Below are 22,287 nucleotides of genomic sequence, written 5' to 3'. Positions count from 1 at the left end.
TATATATTATTAATATTTAATTATTTTGATATTATTTTTAACCCACTATCTGCAATCTAGATCTTGTTGTATAGCTAAAGTTTTTTTATTGTTCTAGAAAAAAATGTGGAAAAATTCAGAGTTACTTTTGAATATCATTATTATATTATTATACCAAATAGTTTTTAATTCTTAAGATCTTTATATAATCCTTTTTTTTTTTTGAGAAATTTGAGAATAAAATTTCGCTTATACCAAAAAGATCCAGATTGCAGTCGGAGAGTTAAATAAAAACATGAAATCTCTCTTCTCTCAATTCTTGACTTACGTGATATCGGGATTTAAGATGCTCGAAATGATCGCTTAATTGTTTTCAACAGCGTATGAAAAACATTTCTTACTTCTGCATTCATGTCATAATTACGCATAGTATACGTATCCGTGTGGCTTGCATTGCGTGCGATATAATCTAGGCTTCTGTTAATTGTTATATACTTATTAGACGGAAGCAGAATGTGCGGTATGCGTTTCGCGAGGCATATTTGCTGTTGAGAAAAAAGAAAAGAAAATGCTTGAATGTTCTATCTTTCGCTTCGCGATCTTCAGAAATAAGGAGAAAGTCTCACGAGACACGCGCTGTGAGAAAGAAATCGATCGATACATTGTGCGTTCGTTCGTTCGTTCGTTCGCCTGAGAAATTCTCATTCATTGTACGTTGTCGTGACCTTGACTATCACTTCCTCTCGACATTTATTCCCGACATCACGACGCGACGGGGCTATGAATAATCGTATGTTTCTCGTTTGCAGGATTAAGACTCTGCACGCGGGTCGTGTTGACCTTTGCCGCAGTTAATAAAATCCACTTTAGTAGTATTTTTTCTATTTTTTTTTTCCATATCATGCACGTTCATGACGTTCCACGTCAAGTTTTAATTAATCTTTTTTCTTTGTAGATTTATATTAAAATATAAAACATTAATTTATAGGATAACGATCGTCGAGTGTTAAATGCTGAATTCTGAAATGTTCAGTTTTTTAAATTTTCGTAAACTAAACATTTTTGATTGATTCTTTTACAAAAATTTAGTTTTTGCAAGATCTAACAAACGCAGTAAATATGCTGGCACATGGTAAATAATGCAAAATAAATACGAAGGTAAAATAAATGTAAACTAAATACGCGGTAGTATAAAATAAATACGAAGTTAAGTAATATCTTTCAAACGCAATATGCTGCTTATCGAATAATGTTTAGTAGTCACGACTAACGCATCAATTTAGCCATGTATTCCTACATTTTACAGACTTGCGTTCTCATGAAATCCAATTTTCCATAATCATACAGGATGTCAGTAGTCACGAAGACTTGTATACTTCAATAAATGTTAAATAGAGACATATGGCAAAGGAAAGATCTAGAGCCATTAGAGAAAATTTCGCAAAAGCTTTTATGTCATCGTCGAAACTTATATAACATCAAGTCTATAATATTATAAATAGGTATCACTTAAGTATACATTTCTGCTAAAGTTGGCGATAGGTATACGCGATAAAAATTATAGCTGTCGTGCCGTTACGGCTCGTGTGCTAATCCGCAGAATACATTTGCATGTGAGTGCAGTTAACCTTTAGCAAGCAGCCGCGGCATGTGGATTTCCACCTGAAAAGGTTTAAGTCTAGAAAGTCTCGCACGTCCGGTGCGAGGCTTAACCATATTGTTTTTAATTGATTTTCGCTACTTTTATAAATATTTATAATTTCACGAATTTCTCAAATTTTGGTTCTAAGCGTAACATAGCAAATTATTATAAATTTCACAAAATTGATAATAATTCAATTTCACAAAATTGTTGCAACAGTTGTATTGTCACAATATTATATTTTTATTTTGCTTTTATTTTGTGACAATTATTTGAGTTGCATTTCAGAGATGAAGTTGTAATTAAATAATAATTAATTAAAAAATATATTTCTCATAACGGTAATAATTTCTGTTATTTGATTTATATAAAATAATATTATTTTTAATTCGAAAAATAATTCGAAAAAAGCAAAGCATTATTGTTGTATATTTGTACATTGAATTTGTACCTTTATTACAAAGTAGGAGACTATACAGTTTTTATTCCTTTTTATATTTATTCAAATAAAAATATTAAGTCATATATTATAAAATTATAAATATTAAATTAAATATATAAATAAATATTAAACTTTCTTTCAAACTTTCGTCTCGCTTTTGTATCTTCTATTTGACGCTTTTCATCTCTTTGGCGCATAATTAGACGGTTGACTGCGATAGTTGACAGTGATTGCGAACATATGAGGCAGACCTTTGCAGAGAGAGCTTTCGAGCTTACAAAGTCCAATGCGCTTGCTAATTGGTTCGCTGCTCTTAATTGCATCATAGCTTCCCGGAACGACACTTGTTAGACAGAGCGTTTGCTCTTCTCTGTTTTCTTATAAAATAAACCTCTCAGTAATTGAATCATCTAAAAATCGATAACATCATTCAACAAGATTTAATTTCTCTCTATAAAGATAACAAAAATTAAATGATTTTAAATTGTTATTGATCCTTAATCTTAAAAATCATTAACTATTTGCATTAGTGAGTTTGATAATACGTATACAAACATTTTATTTGTTATTATTTAAAATTAAAACAATTAATGTTATTATCTTGGAATTTTAAAACATAAAGACGCAAATAAATATATTTAAAAAAATAATTTTTTTGTTTCCACCTATAAAAGAACTAAAGCTGATTGTTCCAGCCTCTAAATTGGCATTTCTTATAATGAATTCGATTGGGTGCACTCAGTGCACATTAAAGCCGTTATAAATCACAAAATAACGTAAAGATATGTTTATACATAAACATAGAAATCGATTAAATCCTGAAATACTCAATACATCTTATTGTATTATTATATATAGATATGTATTTTATAATTCGAAATATTTGCATTTCACTTTTATACTCAAATTAAATCAGTATATAATAGTTTTAATATGCATCAGTGCGCACTAGTTCTACCAATCGAATTCGCCATTAGGGCTGTCGCACACAAAATTCCACAGTAACAGTATGCCTAAGGTGTAAACTTAAGCCGATGAACCAATCAAGATACTGCTTTAGATTACGTATAATCTAACGGGAATGGAAATAACAGTAAACTTATCCATAATCTCACAATAAGGTAAATTTCAACCGGTTGAAACTCACCTTATGGATAAGTGTACTGCTATTTCTATTTCCGTTAGAGTACGTAGATCTAAAGCAGTATCCTGATTGGCTCATCGGCTTAAGTTCACGTCTTAAGGTTACTGTTAAACAGAAATTTTGTCTGCAGCAGCCCTTAGTCTTTTTTTTATCTTGCCTTGTTTTCGAATAACGGCGACCGGCTTTCGTTTTATTTAATTTTCCTTTTGTACCGATCGTCCTTATACGCAGCCTCCTTCACGTGTGGGTGAAAAGGTGCGAAACGTGTTTCGCATTACGCATTCGGCGCTCAAGGAGGCATTAATCACTCGCCGCTACAATGTAATTACCGTGCGTGCTTTCTCTCCGCGGTCGTAAACACAATGGCGCGTAATGCGTAGAAAACACGCAAGGCCGAAGCTTTCCAGACAATGAGAATTATTCAAATAAATCGGCGCAAGTGACCAAACAGTGTCCGATCTTCCTATCGATTGATTCGCTAGCTTGTCTGTATTGCATTCGCTTCCACATTTACTTCTTTTTCTTTCGTGTGTGCATCTATTAAGAAGGAAGAAGAAATTTTGAATGATATATGGATCTCATCGATTATCTTGATTTTTATAGGTTTTTTTCTAAAAATTATGATTAATGAATTTCTTATATAATAATGAGGCATAATATATAGAGTGTAGGATATTTGAATTTGTAAATGTATAATTGGAATGATCGAGTACTACCATAAATATATTACTCGAACATTTATTCTTATATCACTTCCTTGTTTCGAAAGTAGTACAACATAAAAAATTAATAGCAAATTTGTTGAACTCACTAGCGCATATTAAAACCATTGTATACTGATTTAATCTGAGTGTAAAAGTGAGATGCAAATATTTTGAATATAAAATACATATTTAATCTAACAGCATATTAAAGTACATTGAAGATTTCGCGATTTAACTAATTTCTATATTTCTATTAAACATACTTTTTTATGCCAATTTGTGTACGATGGTTGTAAAGTGCACCAATGCGCACTGAATGGATTCAATCGAATTTACTATAAATTTTCCAGAAAAGTGAGGGGGCCGGAGCAAAATCATTTTTCAACTCGACAGAAAATTATTGACTAATTAAATAATATTGCGTAATATTTTTTTGTAATATCATTTTTGTTTTACAACCTTTAAAAATCACTCTTTTTTAATTGTGACGATTTTGATAATTTTTTTTTAAACCATCTTTTTGGATTATTTTTTATAAAGTTTAGGTATTTGGTGATTGGTAGGGTTTTACAGAATTGGAACAAAACTGGAAATCGGGGAAATATCAAAGAAATTAAAAACGGTTAAGAAAATCATGGAAAAGTCAGAAAATTTTGTAAATTTAGAAAATAAAAATTCTTGATTTTTAAAGAAGTTTAATATGCATACATCATATCTACACAGTTTTAAGGAATACTATTAACACAACAATTAAATGCAACTAGTGTTATCAACATTAACAGTTACCAAATAACAGTACCAGGACGAAAATACAAAAAAATTTCAAAATTATTGAAAAGACAAAAAGAAATCATGAAATAATGAGGAATTTTTGGTAATCCTGGTAATGTTTACTTAATGTATACTCGTTTGTGGTTACTCGAAATCACGTTTTTTTTAGTTATGTCACTTTTGAAGTGAGGAAGCAAAATTTGGCTTCTACGAAGAATGGAAATTGGAGTGTTTGGCGGATTTGCAAATGCAACGTGTCTCATTACAGACGAATCGTTTATTACATGCAGAATCAAGTAAGATCAATTACTCGCATTCGTAATTTCGTCGCAATTTGCGATGAAATAAATGAAGGAATAAATGGAAGCCAACGACTTCACGTCGCGTATTAATAATAATTTATTCGACATTAAACTAGAAGATCTTTAGCCTCACGTGGAGAAAACCGGTGAAGCGTTTCGATTGCGACCGACTTATATATGTTTCAAGTACTTTTATTTATTCGCTGACAGTATCGCAGCATCATGATCATAATGCTAAGTACTTTCTCATTATGATCATCCTTCAATATTTTAATTGAAAATGAAAAGTAATCTCTGCTCGATTTAATATAAAATATTGAAAATTTGCGAAACAGATGACTCTTATAAACAATTTTGCTAAAGAAAGATTGATCGTAAATCGATCGACTGAACTTCCCACTTCTAACTAAAGATATGTTACTAGAAGTATCCTATATATTTTACATAGAAAAAAACTCGTGAAACATGTTCTATAAAAAAAAACGGCGTGAAAGTTTTCAAGAAACAGTGAAAATTACAGAAATACTTAAGTAAGAGATTGAACATTGTAAAAAAATTGTAAAATTACATAAAAATAATATGTGTAGAAATTTATAATAAATTAGAAATTGTATATTTTTACAAAAATTAATATACTTGTTTTTATATAATTGCAAATATATCTTTATATTAAACGGAAAATTAAAATAATAGTAATAATACATTTTAGTTTCTATCTACAATACGTAAATGTATAATATAAATTTTTGTAATAGTATATAACATAATGATAATATGTATATCACACGTATTATATTTGTGTTTTATGTTTGTATATTGTATATATCAATAACATAGCTTAAAAAAAAATTGTAATTTGTTCCGCGAATTAATACATAAATATGTCTATAAATTTAACTTCAATTTATTTTTGCAAATTGTTTAACTACTATAAAAAATTGTTTGCAAATTGTGACTTTATACGTGTTTATAAATAATGTAAATACACACTTTTAATAGCGAGATCTCAAAATTATCCTCGATTATCCACTATAACTGTAATTTTTAAAGTAATTTTTTTACAGTGTATATTTAGTCCGTTATATTTTTTAGGACCTGCTTAAAATAGAACGAGATATTCATGCATCTCATTCTATCTTACATCTATCTCTTTTATCTTAAACACCTTTCTGAATGTGGTGGATCAAAAAAAAAGTCTAAGTGGTATCCAATCTCTTACTCAAGTATCTATAACGAGAACAAGTGTGACGCGAATTAAACGAATGTGTGACATATTCAATTTTTCGGTCGAGTAATTTTAGCAAAAACAAAAATTGTCGGCATCAAACGGCGCTCTCTTTTACATTCTCCATCCTTTTGTCGCAAAGCAACTCGCGGTCGTTCTGTTTACGACGGATTCGTACTTCTCCATCTCTTTCGTATTCGTCACCGTTTGGACGCAACCCAACTGTAAACCAAGCCAAGACATTGCCAAGGAATCCTGGCCAGATTCCCTTCGGATATTATTCTCGACTTTTTAACCCCCAAAAATTTCATCTCGCAGCCGGCGATGCCGGCTGCGAGAAAGAGAGACTCTCTCTCTTTCTCTTTTCTCTTTCGTGTTTCCCATTTCGTGTCTCCATTTTCATCACTTTTCGCATCTCATCTCCGGCCGACTTCTTTTTCGAGTTGAGACGAAATTCGAGATGAACGGTAAAATGCGCGAACGTTGGAATGTAAAAGAGTGCATTACGCCTTTCAACGCCGCGAAGATCGACTGCAGGAGTAAGTTGATGTAATCCAGTAGTTCTTTCTCTCGACGCGTTTCGCATCTCTTGGATTCTCGGAAGATGCTTTCGTGCCATTACGAGATATATATCGCATCGAATTCTTTTATATACGAGCGAGACCATATACGTTTATAAATGCAAGATCGCTTTAGCGTTATCGGTGTTCCAAAAATTTATGTCTGTGCTTCTCGCGAATCTGTAGGAGTGATTCTTTAATTAGAAGTGCTGATAATACCAAGGCAGATAATTAACTTTTTTAGTACCTGTGTAACATAGCACATGTTATATACAGTACATATATTTTATCAACGTAAAAGATTTTATAACACGTACAGTACATATTTTATCAATGTAAAAATTCTGTAACAGGTTTTTCGATAGATAGATACAGGAATCTGTACTAGTTATATAGAAAAGTGGTTTCTCGATCAAATTGATTAAAATTGTTATATTTTGTAGATTACGACACGCTAATCAAAAGTTTCCTTAGACAAAACCATAAAAAATGAAATTTGCAGTATTTGAAAAGTTGTTATTTTGGGTCTAATCGGATTGAAAAATATTTTTATCTACTAAACTATTCATTTTTTTGTAACGTACTTTAATACTTTTATTCATAGAATAATATGAGATGAGTCAATTAATATAAAGAAAGCATAGAGTTGTAAAAAAATATGTAGTTTGTACATATGTATATTGCAAATCTGTCCTTTTTTATGGTTTTGCCTGAAGAAACTTTTGATTAGCATTTTATGATTTACAGAATATCTCAATTTTAATCAATTTGATCGAATCACTTTTTCCATATAAATAATGCAGTCTTTTTATAATTATAATTTCGTTGACAAAATTGATAATATCTCTTCGATAAACGATTTATATGTTTATTCCATTAGATAATTCTATAGTAGATTCGATTTCTCAATTTATTGTAACATAATACAGAAATTTGTATGAGAGAAATTGAATCCTATCAGTAATATTTCCACGAGGTCGTTTTTTGTCGGGCAGTCTGCGACATTCTGCGATAATCAAACTGCTATATGCGAAGCTGCGGTGATCGCACTCATTAAGCAATCGCGGCAACTTTCAAGGCTAATAAAGGAATTGCGGCCCGTATGTCCATTTTCGTTGAATGATGCCGCGAGCAACCGGCGGGCGCCTTTACGAGCTCATCTTACGCCGACCAGATGCCACAATTTCATTAATAAGTTTCTCTTTCGCGGGAATATCGCTCCGTTCTCTTATGCGTGTTAGTCGCACCATGTGAAAACGGGGCGACGAAAATCTTCGTTTCGTTGGATTGGCGATGAGAAACGCATCTGTCGCCGTCGTCTTTGAGTACTTAAGCGATTTGCTAGTACCTGATGTACGATAAAATAGAAATATTTGATCGAGCCGAAGAAAAATCGATTTTTTGTATTTGTGTTGATAATGAACGAATTTAATAACAAAACGATTTCTTTTCTAACTTATTATTAATAACAAGAATCTTGTTTGATTAATATTTAATAATTTTTTAAATAATTTTTATTTAGGATTTAATTTTTGAAATACTTAAAATTACAAAAAAAAAAGAACGATGTAATAATTATAATAATAAATAACGATAATGTAATAATTTCTGATGTATTGTATATGTTTAAAGAAGATTTGCGTTATCGTAGTCGTCATCAAAGTATTAAATGATATTGATATATCCTGTACTCGTATCAGTCTCACAAGAAACGTATAAACGTTTTGCACTATCATGATGAAATTAGCTCAATGCATTAAGGTCATTCTTAGAAGATAAAGATACGACTATGAATTATGTAGGTCGATCAGGTCTCTGTCTTTTAATCGCGATTTAATAAATCAAAAGTCAAATTAGAAATTTTGCAACCTGTAATTAACTTTAGGATATACAAACTCAGTATAGTATGACAATTGCTGATAAATAAAATATATGCAAAATCATGTACTAAATCTTACGCAACTTTTTTTTTTATTATAATATTATGTATCTATATCGAGAATATTTTAATAGATCTAAATTTTAACAGATTTTTTCTTAGCTTAATTCTTATTTTTTTATATTAATTTGATAACAAAAATGAATTCTGTATGAAATTTTAATAGAATTTTTGTGGAATGTCTCGAAATAACTCAACACATTGGTCGAAACAGAACAGCGCATTTATGACCTCGGCAAAATTTGTAACGCAAAGAATCTGTACGGTTACGTATGCAGCTGTCGTATCATCTAACGTCAATAATACCGCCACGCAATGGCACGGTAATATGTCACTAACCTTCATGTTCGTTTTGTTTTTCCAGGTTACTCATAAAGTGACGAGTCAGGTGATGGTACTCAAGATGAATCAGCTGGCGGCGAATAGGCCGAATATGCTCAAGGAAGTCCAGCTCATGAACAAGCTTAGCCATCCAAACATACTCAGGTGAGTTGAGGTGCCAAAATTGAATCCAATTCATTTTTGCCGATGAAACTACGTTTCACGATTGAACAAAATCGCTTGGTCGAATTCGATGAGGATGATAAAATAAATTTCTACCCGCTCTGCTTGCCTGCTTAATCCTTGTGTTACGAGCAGATGCGTTGACCCTCTTTTATACGAGTTAGTCAATGCGAGCAAAATTCAAGAACGATGGATAGTAAGAAAAAAATGTGCGCGATGTTATGCATTTTTGACAGCATTATTTTCTGATTTTTCGAGAAAAATTTAACGACGACAATACTAATCATTAAGTCGTAACATTTTTTTTTTATTATACGCTATTATACAATTACTTTATGTGGAACGGAACAAAAGTTTGTGCTTCATTTGTATCCTATCGAAAAATTTTTGACAATTATACGATTCGATACAACAAAGTTTCAGCTTTAAGAATCTGTTTTTTGGATTGCGATGTGATAATTTTTAACGCAATTATGGGCCATTAAAGTCAAAATGTTCCTTTTATTTAATCCATGATTTCAGTAACAAAAAATCTTAGGAACATATTTTATAAATGATTTTGTAGGGAAAATTTTTAAGTTTCCAAATGTTAAGAAGTAAAAAAATTTTTCACAAATTTTTTTTAAACACACAACAGGTCCACAAAGTATAAAGAACATTTCCCATTTTGTTTAGCTCGTTTTCTATACATATAAATAATATTAAACTCATAAAAATTCAAAAAACATAGCAACCTTTCAAAAATAGAGATTTTAAGCTTTAAAATCTTTTATTAAATTTAAATTTTGTTTCCTTTTTAACGAAGCTTTTTACAGCTGCTGGAATTTTAATGTTTGTAATATTTATTGTTTATAACTATTTCTACATATCAGTTTTATTTATAGTTCCAATATGTTAAGAAAAATTATATTTTTGTCCAAGAATTGCACTATTTATCACAGTCAGCAAAACTCTCATGCTTGCGCCTCACATTTGTTTCGTCTTGTCACGAATCAATTTAACCTTCTTTCCGGCATCGTGCCAAAATGCTAGCTCAAGATTCTCGTATCAAGTGACTCTATACGATATTACTGAAACACGTGGCGACCGTGTACTTGCAGTTATTTCGTCTTAGTCTACATCAATCCATTATAAAGCGTTACCGTTTGATTTATCATCCGGCGATTATATCTTTGAAATTCCTCTCGCTTGGGAGCTCACTAAAATGGGTAAAAAATTATAAAAAACGGTATTACGCTTTAACTACGCTCGTTACGACATAATACGTCGCCTAGCGGTAATAGCGGTTAGCTCGGCACGTTGTATCCGTTGCGAAAATTCTTGCTATATAGCAGAAAGCAGAATCCAAAGTGCAGGGCTGCACTACAACATTTTTCACTTTATAACTTGTAAAATTAAATATGTAGTCAAATATTGATTTGTGGCTGCCAACAATTGTGTGTACATTATTTTATATTTCAAGACAGGAAAGATATTTTATTTCTTACACACACTAGGAAAAAACATTTAGTGCTTTCAGTAAAATCGTGTTGAGGCGTTTTTTAACAACCAAATATTTTATTTATATAACAAAATTTAATTCCTTTTGCAAAATAATTTCTCTGCTTTGCAAATAATAAAAATATTTGTTTATACCAGTTAACAATTCGCAAAATTTTGGTTTATAGAACAAAACATTTTTTCTAGTGATACATTTTTAATTTTAATCGTGATAATATATTGTGACAAATTTTATTTGTACGTTACAAGAAATGAATATGATATTTTATTATTTTCGCTTTAGGAGTTTAATTTGCTTGAAAAAGACTGTTTACATATTAAATATTAATTATTTAGTATTTCGAAAATTATTCCAATTTTGACATTTCATTTTATCTTATTTTTATTTTCGTAAATTGATTTCCAATTTTACATCCAAAAAGTTTGCTTTCCACCAGATCTGGAATTTCATATTGCATCTCTGCGAATAATTTGTCCAAAATCCATCACGATAAATATTTAGAAGTCATACTTCGGGAAAAATTCAAAATATAGAGAGGTTTTTGAGTTTATTTATTTTTTTATTTTTCGGGACCAATACTTCTCAGTTATGACATAACGCGCCGAGCGTTACTAGCGCGACGACGCATTTCGACGGGACGCACCGCGACAACGCATTCCGACGATATAAACGGCTTGGCCCAGATTCGGATGCGGTGTTTACTCGTCGCGGACCTAGCGGATCTTATTTCTGGCATTTTCCTCGACGAGGCCTCCGCGAAAACTCCGCGGGTCCTCTCAGGATTCTCCGTTTCGCACACCCGGCTGACTCAGCCGTAAAAATAGTTATCATCTTCACTCGCGGCATTTGCCACGTGTATCGTGACACCCGCGCTCGTTGCGTCGTAACCGGGGTTGCTATAGCGTGATAGCGTATATACAAACGACTTGCATTAATTTCAGGAAATGTTGACATTGCGCAGTGTTCTAAAAAAAAAAGTATCACTATTTTTAAACAGCGCCCGACAACACAATAATATGACACACACACACACACACACACACACACACACATTGACATCTGATCTGTGTTCGATTTACTTCAGTTGTTAAATTTATAAATTTGAGTTATATTATTGTGAATCAAAAATATTTATAAAATATTCTATTATATAAAATGCTTAAATTACGCGATTGATCTGAAGTCATTCTATGATTTGATAACAAATAATATTATCTTCTATATGTAAGTTAATGAATTATCTTGATGTGTCGTTTATCAACAATTATTGCTACATTCAATCTATCAATAATATTATCTTTTATATGTAAGTTAATGAATTATCTTGATTAATGCCATATTGAACCTGTCAGTAATTAATATTTATTTTCAAGAAAACAATAGCGTTCCTGGTAGACTGCTGTTATTGTCATAAATGTCATAATATATTTCAATAACATATTATTGTATAATATTAACACGATATTTTTTGAAGTATCACTGTTATAGTGTGGCATTACTTAAGATATCGCATTACTTTCGTGGAATCAGCCGGTGCCATAACGTATATCATACTGTAGTATATCGAATATTCAACGGTAGGTATCATTACCAGCATCCCAGTCATAATTCTTGGAACGACTTTCCGGATTAGACAATCGGCGCGCCATCACTTTCACGATGAGAGCGACTGAATGAAAACAACCGGAGAGTATCCGAAAATATCTTGCATCTTTGAGAACTCCGCATAATTCTTGCCCCCAATCGATTTGCCGATGCTTGTTGCACACGCGAACGCCCTTTTACGTAATATTTGGCTTGCGGAAAATGAATTCGCTTAGCTGCGTGAAAGAGAAAACGCTGCTCTGGCGCTCAGCTAGTGAATAATGACACGGCATAGTCAGACACTCGTATCGACCACCGTACACTTGGCATCGGACTTTCAATTTACATGCATCATGCGTATTTATATTGCAATCAGGGATTGTAATCAGGGATTATTACAGTTCTCGAAACGAACTGAAAATTACAAAAGTGATCGAATTTACTAGAATATTTATAACTTTATTGCGGAGACAGCATCTAGTGAATTTGTTCACTTTTGTCATTTTCACTTTGTTTCAAGAACCGTAATAATTAGCAAAATTAGTATAGAACGAATATATACATTTATTGATATAAAGTTTCAGATCTGGTGGAAAGCAGGAATGTGCGATTTAAAAAATTGTGCATTGCAATATTCGTACTCGTATAACATATACAAATTGGGATGCGATATATCGTGATTTTTATATGTGTATATTATACATTTATTCAACTGCTATTTTTGTCATATTAAAAATCTTCAGTACATTCAGAGCAGTGACAGATGAATAATAAAAAATAATTATTAAAACGCAGCCACTATGAAAGCATTTTTAAATAATAACATTGAAAAATCCTAATGAAATTTGGAATTTTCATAGAAAAAAATTCTTCACGAAATTGAAAATTATGTATCGGTTTTTTGCGCGTTTGTCGAATTGTTTGCATGGCTTAAAAGAATTAAAGAACAAGTATAGAATATTAATTGCAGGCGCGATTTTAAGTTACATGCGATTTCGCTTTTTAATTGCCTGTTAATAACTCTCTTTATAACTGACTGTTATATATTGCACTAGCTTTTTAATCGCTTGTGGTATATCGCAAAATCGCACTTCTCTAATGCAAAGTAGACTTATTCAAATATAAAATTGGAAAGTAATTAACAGAAATATCGAGGAATAATTTTATAAGAATAATTTTCAAAACACTAAATAATTGATATTTAATATGTAAATAATTGAGAATTTTTTTAAAATGACTTAAATTTCTGGAACAAAAATAATGAAATATTATATTTGATGTAAGATTACATATTTAGTTGATCAGAAATGAACAACTAACAAATATGGAGGGCAAAAGAAGAAATACAAAGAGTTGATCGGAAAAATAAACAGTTTACATTAGGAGTATCAAGAGGTCATTATCGATTGTTTTTTTTTTAATTAATATATTTCTCACATAAAAGGAAATTTTGAAATTTTTTGATTTTTTAATTATGTATTTTATATGATAAAATACTTGATTTTTCATCACTTTCTTTATTTTCATAATAATTTATTCACTTGAATAATTTATTCTCTTTTTAGTGAAATGTTGGTCTTCTAGAGTTAAAAGAGAGCAACCCTTGCATAACAAGAAGAGAAAAGATTTATGAAGATTATATAGCTATATAAGAATAAAAATTAAAATAATAAGAATGAAGGGGTATCGTATATATCAATTTAAAGTGAATCAGTCCTTTTCTAAAAAAGTTATGAAAAAGAGATTGCCTACAATTATATCTCTTCAACAAATTGCTTCTGTTTTATTCGCATTACGCTTATGTTGATGTATACCTTCGTTTACTTTATCATTTGGACTTTCACCCTTAGCTATAATCTTTGAAAATCTTTTCCTCTCGTTACGCATTATGCTATAAATTATTGCGAACAATCAAACATAATTTATAAAATATTCTATTACACACAAGTGCTTAAATTATTCGGTTAATTTGAAGACATTTTTTTTTATATTTGATAAAAGACTATAGTTATTGTTAGTGTAAAACGTGTATTTAGTCTTAAAAATTCGTCGATGTGACATGTAATAATTAATATTTCTACTATGTATCGATCGCGTAAACGACAAACCTCAAGAAGCACGAAGAGAGCGACAATTTCTCTTCTTGTCTGATCAGCAAAAAATGAATCTGGAGCATCGTGTATGCATACCGTCCGTGTTTTATCCGAGAAAAATTCTTCGCCGGAAATTTCTCTTTCGCTCGCGTGGTTTGTTTATCCTCTTCCTTTTTTTTCCTCTGTCGCTCTGTGGGAGAAACCATGATGTGCTCGGCGAGAAACGCCTCGAAATCGGGACGACACGACGCGACACAACGCGCGATTTTCTTCTCCTCAGCTCTACCATTTATGCAAGATCTTATCCTAACGATAACGCAAAATGCATTCACCGATTAACTTGCGGCAGAAATGCAAGCAGCGGAGTACTTTTCAGGATATAATCAAGTTGTTTTATCGCAATATCTGCATCTTTTTGGAATAAATTCTCATTTGCGGTTTTGTTATTTATTAAGATAATAAGAGAAAATCGTAAAAACTTACAACATTGTCCTTTATACTATACTTTGAAAATTAATTATGATTTATAATACAAATCATATAACTATAAATTTGATGGTTATTTTATCATGTACACTCAGTTTATATATATATATATATATATATATATATATATATAAATTAATTATTGTTATTAATTAGTGCATAACGATAAAATTAATGGAAATGTTTTAATGAATGCTCGCTATGTGTTATAAATTAAAGACTGAAGGACTAATGGTGTGGTACTTGGCAATATTTGTCACTGAATAATATACATTATTGAATATTTAGCAATATTATCTCGAAGGCATCCTTTGATAAACGAGACCGTAATGTTTCCTTAAAGCAAGGCGATGTGTAATTCTCTCCGAGACTTAATTTAGCATACATAGTTATAAAGATAACGTCAATCATATCGCGACGATTAAATTACAATATACAGACACATATTAAAGCTGTCTAGACCCTTTAATCATCTTGAAAGCACACCTGCATTTGATTTTATTATTTAATAAGTAGCGAATGTATGTGTGATTTGCAAACAATGTTCGACAATATTAATTATAAATAATTTTTTGCATTTTAGCATATTTTATATTCGTTTTTTTATCTTTTATTATTTCTCAAATACATATTTATTGTGCAATATTGAATTTTCAATAATCTTTAGTTATTTTTATAGAATCATAAATTATGTATACATGTATTTTTTTATTTATTTATATATTTATCTCCGCACATTTTACCTTTTTTATTATTATATCTTATAAGAAGAAAGTATGATATATGTATATAAAGTGTGACACCTAATGTTATCATGATTGTTCGTCAACTTTACTCTGTGCTTCCTTTGTTCGTTTTCATATCTAATCTCGTCTAAAAATTTGTCGTTGAATTGATAAAAGCGGCAAGTTTTGAATTCACTTGCGCTTGCAATATCGCGTGACAAATATCTTTTACCTTGTGACCATTTTGAAAATATTGCTGCAGCATTACATTTAAATCTTTTACGATCCTTACTTAACGAAAGTATAAAATTTTTTAAATCTATAATAAGATTGGAAACAAGTCGTTTATGTGAGAATCATCACCTAAATATGAGAAGCGTCACTTTCGATCAAAGTTAGGTGTTAAACTAATACATGTATATGTATTCTTTAAATGAATACATATTTTTTATTCCTTTACGTTATTCTATTATATGCTTTAAATGAAATAAATAGTATCTATTAAATTTTGCAAAGCAAAAAGCTGCAATTTTTCATCCGGAAACCTTCTGTAATCCATAGTAGTTTATTTAAATCCTTGAATCTCTCAAAAGCGAAATTATAATTAGAATTTCTGACTGAGATTTTTGCTTACAAAAGCATTATTATTTAAAAGCGAGTTATTACCTCACTTTGCGAGCACTGCAACTATTTACGATAAAATACTTACAGTATAAGTAAAAACAAAGGTCACAGTCCTATATCTTAAAGATATTTAAAAAGTCTAAGCTGTTATACGTTGTATTATAATTTAATCATTGCGATAGTATCGGCTTTATTGTTATCAGTTATCTTAATTACTTCATATGTTAGATTATGGAAATAAAAAGCTTTTATATAAACTTATATATCAATTTCCTTTTGAATATATTTTTTTTAGATAACATTGAAAATGAAGTAATAACTCGTTTCTAAATAATAATATACTGAAAAATATTTCTTTTGTAACAAAAATTTTAGTACAAAATTCTGTCTATAATTCCCATTATTGTTAGAATAAATTGAAAATTTTCTCAAACGTATTATCGATGATGAATCTGGTCTTCTTCTTTTCAGGTTTATGGGAGTGTGTGTACACGAGGGTCAGTTGCATGCGTTGACAGAATACATTAACGGCGGCAGCCTGGAGCAGCTGATCATGTCGCGGCACATGCCGTTACCGCACCTCGTCCGAATGAATCTAGCGAGAGACGTTGCTCGCGGTATGGCCTATCTACATAGCCGCGGCATCTTCCACCGCGATCTCACGTCGAAGAATGTGCTGATCAAGAAGGACGAGTGCAATAACGAGATGACCGCAGTAGTGGGCGATTTCGGACTGGCTGCAAAGATACCCGATCCCAGCACAGGCTATCGACTCAGCACAGTCGGCAGCCCTTACTGGATGTCGCCCGAGTGCCTCAAAGGTCAATGGTACGACCACAGGTCCGACGTATTTTCCTTCGGCATCGTCGTGTGCGAGCTGATCGGCCGGGTGCCCGCGGATCCGGACGTTCTGCCACGCTCAGATAACTTTGGCCTCGATTACCTAGCCGTGGCGGAGATCTGCGCGGCCGCCGATCCGCCGCCTGCTTTCCTCCAACTCGCCTTCAATTGCTGCACGGTGAGTATGATGATATCTAACTGTAAAGGCGTGCAACGCGCGGATTCGGTGCGAATGGCCATGGAGATTGATATAGCTGTTACCAGATTCGAGTACGATGTACGCACGCATGTACTCACGATGGGAAATATTTGATGCGGATATTTATTAAATATTCAATTTCTTTTATTGATTAAATTTGTTTAATTTATGAATCCGAATTGTAAATGGTGCTATCGTTTATTTGCAGTACGAACCTAAGTCCAGGCCGACCTTTCCGGAAATTACGACTAGCTTGGAAACTATGATAGCAGTCTATGAAGAGGAATTGAAGAATAACATCGGTAAACGGCAGTCAACCGTTGATCCAACGCTGATGTCCAGCATGGATGAGATTGCACGAGAAGGACGCACGATGAAGCGGCGTACCGCAAAACTTAGAAGCCAATCGGCGGACGCGAGAGGTTGCGATAACGCGACGCCATCGGATAAGGCAAGATGTCATTCTGCCAGGCGAGTGGCTGAACTCGCCAGCCGTCGAGATCCGCATTACAGGCCGATGACGGCGAATCCATTTCACGCATTGGGCGGCGTTAAGAAGATCCTCGGCGATCTGTTCTCCAGCTGTTTAGAGCTGCCCTCTTCGGAGGACGTGCGACCCAGCATCACCGACAGCACGTGCAGCAAGTTCAAGCCAGCGCCAAACGATAGTATTGCCAAGATTCTGGACAGAAAGAAGCCAAATTCCGAACCGAGCAGTCCTACTGCCAGAAAGAAATGGGAGAGAAAGGTAGGTGTACAGATTCAGCATAAATGTTTAAGTATGGGATAGGGGCTATTCCATAAGTTTTAATCTTAAAATAATATCAAATTTACGACAGCTAACAATATTTCTCTCTTTACAGTGATATGCATACAATGATAATGTCTTATACACTCATGATTCTTAAGAATACAAAAGATTATATCAAATGTTCAGTATGTATGCTGTTCAGAAACATAAACATTATCGTGAGAAAGGAACGAAAAAACTTTACTCTACACTGTCTCTTTAAAACATACATAAGCTATTTAGAGCATAAATGAATATGTATATCGCTTTAAAGATATTTGTATGATTCATATCTATATCATACATGTTTAAAGTCGATTATTGCGTTTGAAGATATATGTTTTTATCATGTTTACTAACACATGTACCACACCTGTGTTTTTAGGTTGCTACCAAGGTGGGCGTTGCAAGTTTGTTCGCCCATCCGCTCTTCCGAGATGGTTGGGAGCCGCGAAGACGTGGCAGCTGCGAATCAGGCTTCTGGAGTTGCGTCGGCGAAGACCTGAGTCCAGAGCCGCCAAATCGACGGCACACGTCGACTCTCAGCAGCTCGGCAGCAAGCAGTCTGTTCCTGCTGGATGATCATCGAACCAGTTCGATCTACACAGATTCCTCCGAGGACATTGCCAGCTTAGGTGGTGGCGATTCCTGTTGGGAGGATCGACTGAATGGCATTGGCTCGTCAAGCAAGACCATCTCGAAAATTGTCGAATACTTTGAGAGGAAGCAAGCGGGTAGACTAGGTGATCACGGCGACACTGCTGGTCCTAGTCGCCTGACTCTGCTACGGGCCAGTCTAGAAGGGCCCGTGCCCATCAGCAGCATCTCGGCCGCGCAACGGCTAGTCGTGTGCGAAGGTGCCGTGCGCAGTAAACTTGCGTTATTCGACAAAAAGTGATATTACGCCTGAGGCTCTTGGCAATTTCTTATTATTTCCTTTTGACAAGCAGCGTCCGCGTGAAAAGAACCGTATATAATGAAACGCGATACAGGTTCCGAAGAGAGTTCGACAGAGGCTCGATATCATATGCCGGTGAAAATCACCGGGTCTGGGACATTACACGATAATTAACGTGTTTCTTACATATAGCTGAAGAGTGAAGAATGTATGTTGTCTTAATGATAGTTGCAATCGGTCTTCTTGCGCATAAAAGATTTGGAGCGGATGAAAAGGGCGATTATACAATATCGGCGCGTCATTCGTAATTTGTAGACAGGATAGCTGATAACACGCATGCGATGCATGCTTACAGACACTTCTCTAAAAACCTAGTAACCTGACTGTGATGTTTTTTGATAATCTACATACATACATACATTATTGAACTATAACGACTGAAATTTGACGGAGCCATCAACACAGGATCTTTTATACGCAACACGAGTCGCGTTTCACGTAACTTGGCTACAACGATGCGCCGTTCGAAAAAGATAAAGAAGTAGGGAGGGGAGAACGAAGCAATAGCGAATTTTGTCAAAAAACTGCGTTTTCAGATTAGCGCCGAAGGTAGCGCTAATCGATTATTGCCCCGCGATTGACATATTTTGCAGTGCCTCGCAGTTCCTAGTAGCCATCTCCGTCCTTATGCACACGAACCATGGGTATTACCGATCATTGTAAGGGTAGCTATACAGATCGACGACAGATAAGGGCGAATGATTTTTTTTATTTAAGTCGAATAGGCGGATTGCCAGGCTAAAGGTTCTTATTTCGCCATTCGTAATTTTTCGATTGATATGATTAACTTTGTTGGATTGTGTTGTATTTTTTTCTTTCTAATGTGTTATTAACAATCCTATCAATTTTTAATTTTTATTTTTGTATCTAAGGATTCGCTGGCCTGTTACTGCAGTCGTATTTTTTCCTGTTTATATTAAAATAAATTAAATTTTTATATACAACTATTTATATTTATTAAAATTTTGAAATTTCTTTTCAATCAAATGAAATAATAGCTATAAATCTTGATTAATTTAAATTAATTAAATCGTCATAAAGTTTGATATAAATACAGATCTTGTTGTAATATGTAATTATTTAGAAAAGAAAACATTTATTTTATTGAAATTTATTCTATTGAGCGATGATAGTATAGAAACTTATGTGATATAAAAAAAAATTTGTTTAATTCTTTTCCTAATATCATTATTTAACATACTGCAGTGAGAAGTCAAGAGAGGACCCTTAAGTTCCACATCTACAGAGGCCTACGTCGCGTTTGCGAAATATTTATTTTATTTAATCTTATTTTGTCTTTGACGTATTGACGTCGACGCAGCGCGAAATTCATCGACGTTAGTACGTGCTTTTTCAGCGATTCGCAGTTTCGCGTATCATGGCGTGTTAATAGCTCGGGATACAAAGTGCCGGATATGTAACGGTAATGCATATATACATATATATTTTTTGTTGGCAGAGGTACACCGTGTCCTGGATATTCTTGTTGACGTGTTGCGCGTATAGCCGAGAGAGTTTCTTCACTTTGAAAAGAGAATATATGAAACTGATCTAGTCAGTGTATTAATGTGGCGGCCTTATCTTTTGTACGTTGTAGCGCTAAAACTTGTAGTATTTAAAGTTGAAATAGCGAGCGTGAAATGAGCGCGAGATGAAATCGGGCGTTCTGCTTACTCCCGATGATCTTCTCCCTTTTTGTTTTTGAACGTCGGTATATTTATATACAATGGAAAAGAGAGTGAGACTGAGAACGTGCGAGACAGAATGAATGATGGTGCCTGCCGCACCGGTGTGCATGCGTACATGTATGTATGCGTATGTGTGCGTCATAGAAAGAAAGTGTACACGTCCAAAAACGATATCTATGTAGGTAGCTACGACTTTCACATATATAACGTGAATCGTTTTGTCGCTCAGATAGCGAGTCGAACCAAATCTACAATCGTAGAGTGATAGACTAATGTGACGATACCTTTTTACTTGTCGAAGTTCGCTCACGGGTTTACTCCATAAGACTGTGCGTTTGTTATGTAATAGGTCGTATTGTAAATAGAGATGCTCGAAATCGCGTCAACGATATTCGCAGTCTCTTCTTCCTCGTGTACAATAGCGCGCTGTGTGTCTTTTCTTTGCGTTTCTTTTTTTTTCTTTTTTTTTTTTTCTTTTAATTTTCGCTCGTCGAATCGGGGCCTTCTTTTTCTCCTCGATGCGTCAATCGGTACCTGAATAATCGAAGCGAGGGAAGGACTGCGAACGAGTTAGTTCTTAAGCATGCGGACATATCAGGAATATGGGCATATCCTGAGGTTCAACCTGATTGATAAAGGGCAATAAATGCGTGGTTTACGGTGTGATGGAGTTTACGGGATACATGTTGCGAATGTGAGTGCGTGAATTAGAAGGGAAAGAAAGAGAGCGAGAGAGAGAGAATATGAAAGCGGAGTTAGTGGACCGAGAGGCGCATTTTTAAAAAAGAAAGATATGGGTTATTTATTTTAAGTAAAAACAGTTATATTAAAGATTATATATCTATATATAAATCTACGCAAACGTCGTCTCTTCCATACTTTTCAACTGTTATCTAGAATCTACGACTGCTGTTGTAGTCTTGTATCTTCTAGTTCTTTATATTATTACACTACGAAGAGGATACGCGTGATATGTCGGGTTTCCTCTCCGCGTTGGTCACCGAGATATATACAATGTAAAAATTTTATATATATATAAATAGCGAGCGCTGTGAACACCCGATTCTCTCGTGATCAATGATCACTACTCATAAATTGGGCATAAATAAGCGTGGAAAAGAAAAAATTAATGGCAGCGATGACGGATGATAATAATAGTTATGATTAATAGTAAAAGGCGAAGCTATATATATGTGTGTTGTGTATATATATATATATATATATATATAGCTATGTAAAAAATTCCTATATATATATATACAAAGGTAATAAAGTTAAGGGCTCCCAATTTTTATGAAAAAAAAGGAAAGTTATTAAAGATTTTTTTCTAAAGTCATTAAGTCTTAACAATGCTAATGACCAAAGGAAAAATTAACGATTTTTTTCTACAGTTTTAACACAATTATTTTTATGAACTCGTTAAGAAAAAGCACTTGTTTGTCAATAAGACAACATACACGACAACTATTATAAGGCACAATATTTCATTTTACCAAAAATTACACTTATCTTTTTATTTTATATCTAATATCATCATTATATAAGAAATAGATCGTTTAATTTTGAGGCAAACGATAAGAAGAGTCT

General features: G+C 33.2%; 1 protein-coding gene across 1 annotated transcript in view; it reads left to right on the top strand.

The window, feature by feature from the left end:
- Nucleotides 1-19,836, top strand: part of LOC108750965 — a 43,417-nt gene extending 23,581 nt beyond the window's left edge. Inside the window, exons 3-6 of the mRNA XM_018490850.1 lie at nt 9,073-9,194; nt 16,697-17,243; nt 17,473-18,012; nt 18,440-19,836. Coding sequence (XP_018346352.1) covers nt 9,073-9,194; nt 16,697-17,243; nt 17,473-18,012; nt 18,440-18,952 — 1,722 coding nt within the window. The 3' untranslated portion in view covers nt 18,953-19,836. The remainder of the gene's footprint in view (nt 1-9,072; nt 9,195-16,696; nt 17,244-17,472; nt 18,013-18,439) is intronic.
- The last annotated feature ends 2,451 nt before the right edge of the window (nt 19,837-22,287 follow it).

This window comes from Trachymyrmex septentrionalis, unplaced genomic scaffold, assembly GCF_001594115.1.
Source record: "Trachymyrmex septentrionalis isolate Tsep2-gDNA-1 unplaced genomic scaffold, Tsep1.0 scaffold11, whole genome shotgun sequence".
Lineage (NCBI taxonomy): Eukaryota > Metazoa > Arthropoda > Insecta > Hymenoptera > Formicidae > Trachymyrmex > Trachymyrmex septentrionalis.
Note: the sequence above shows the minus strand (reverse complement) of the source record. Positions and strands in the feature narration are given on the sequence as shown.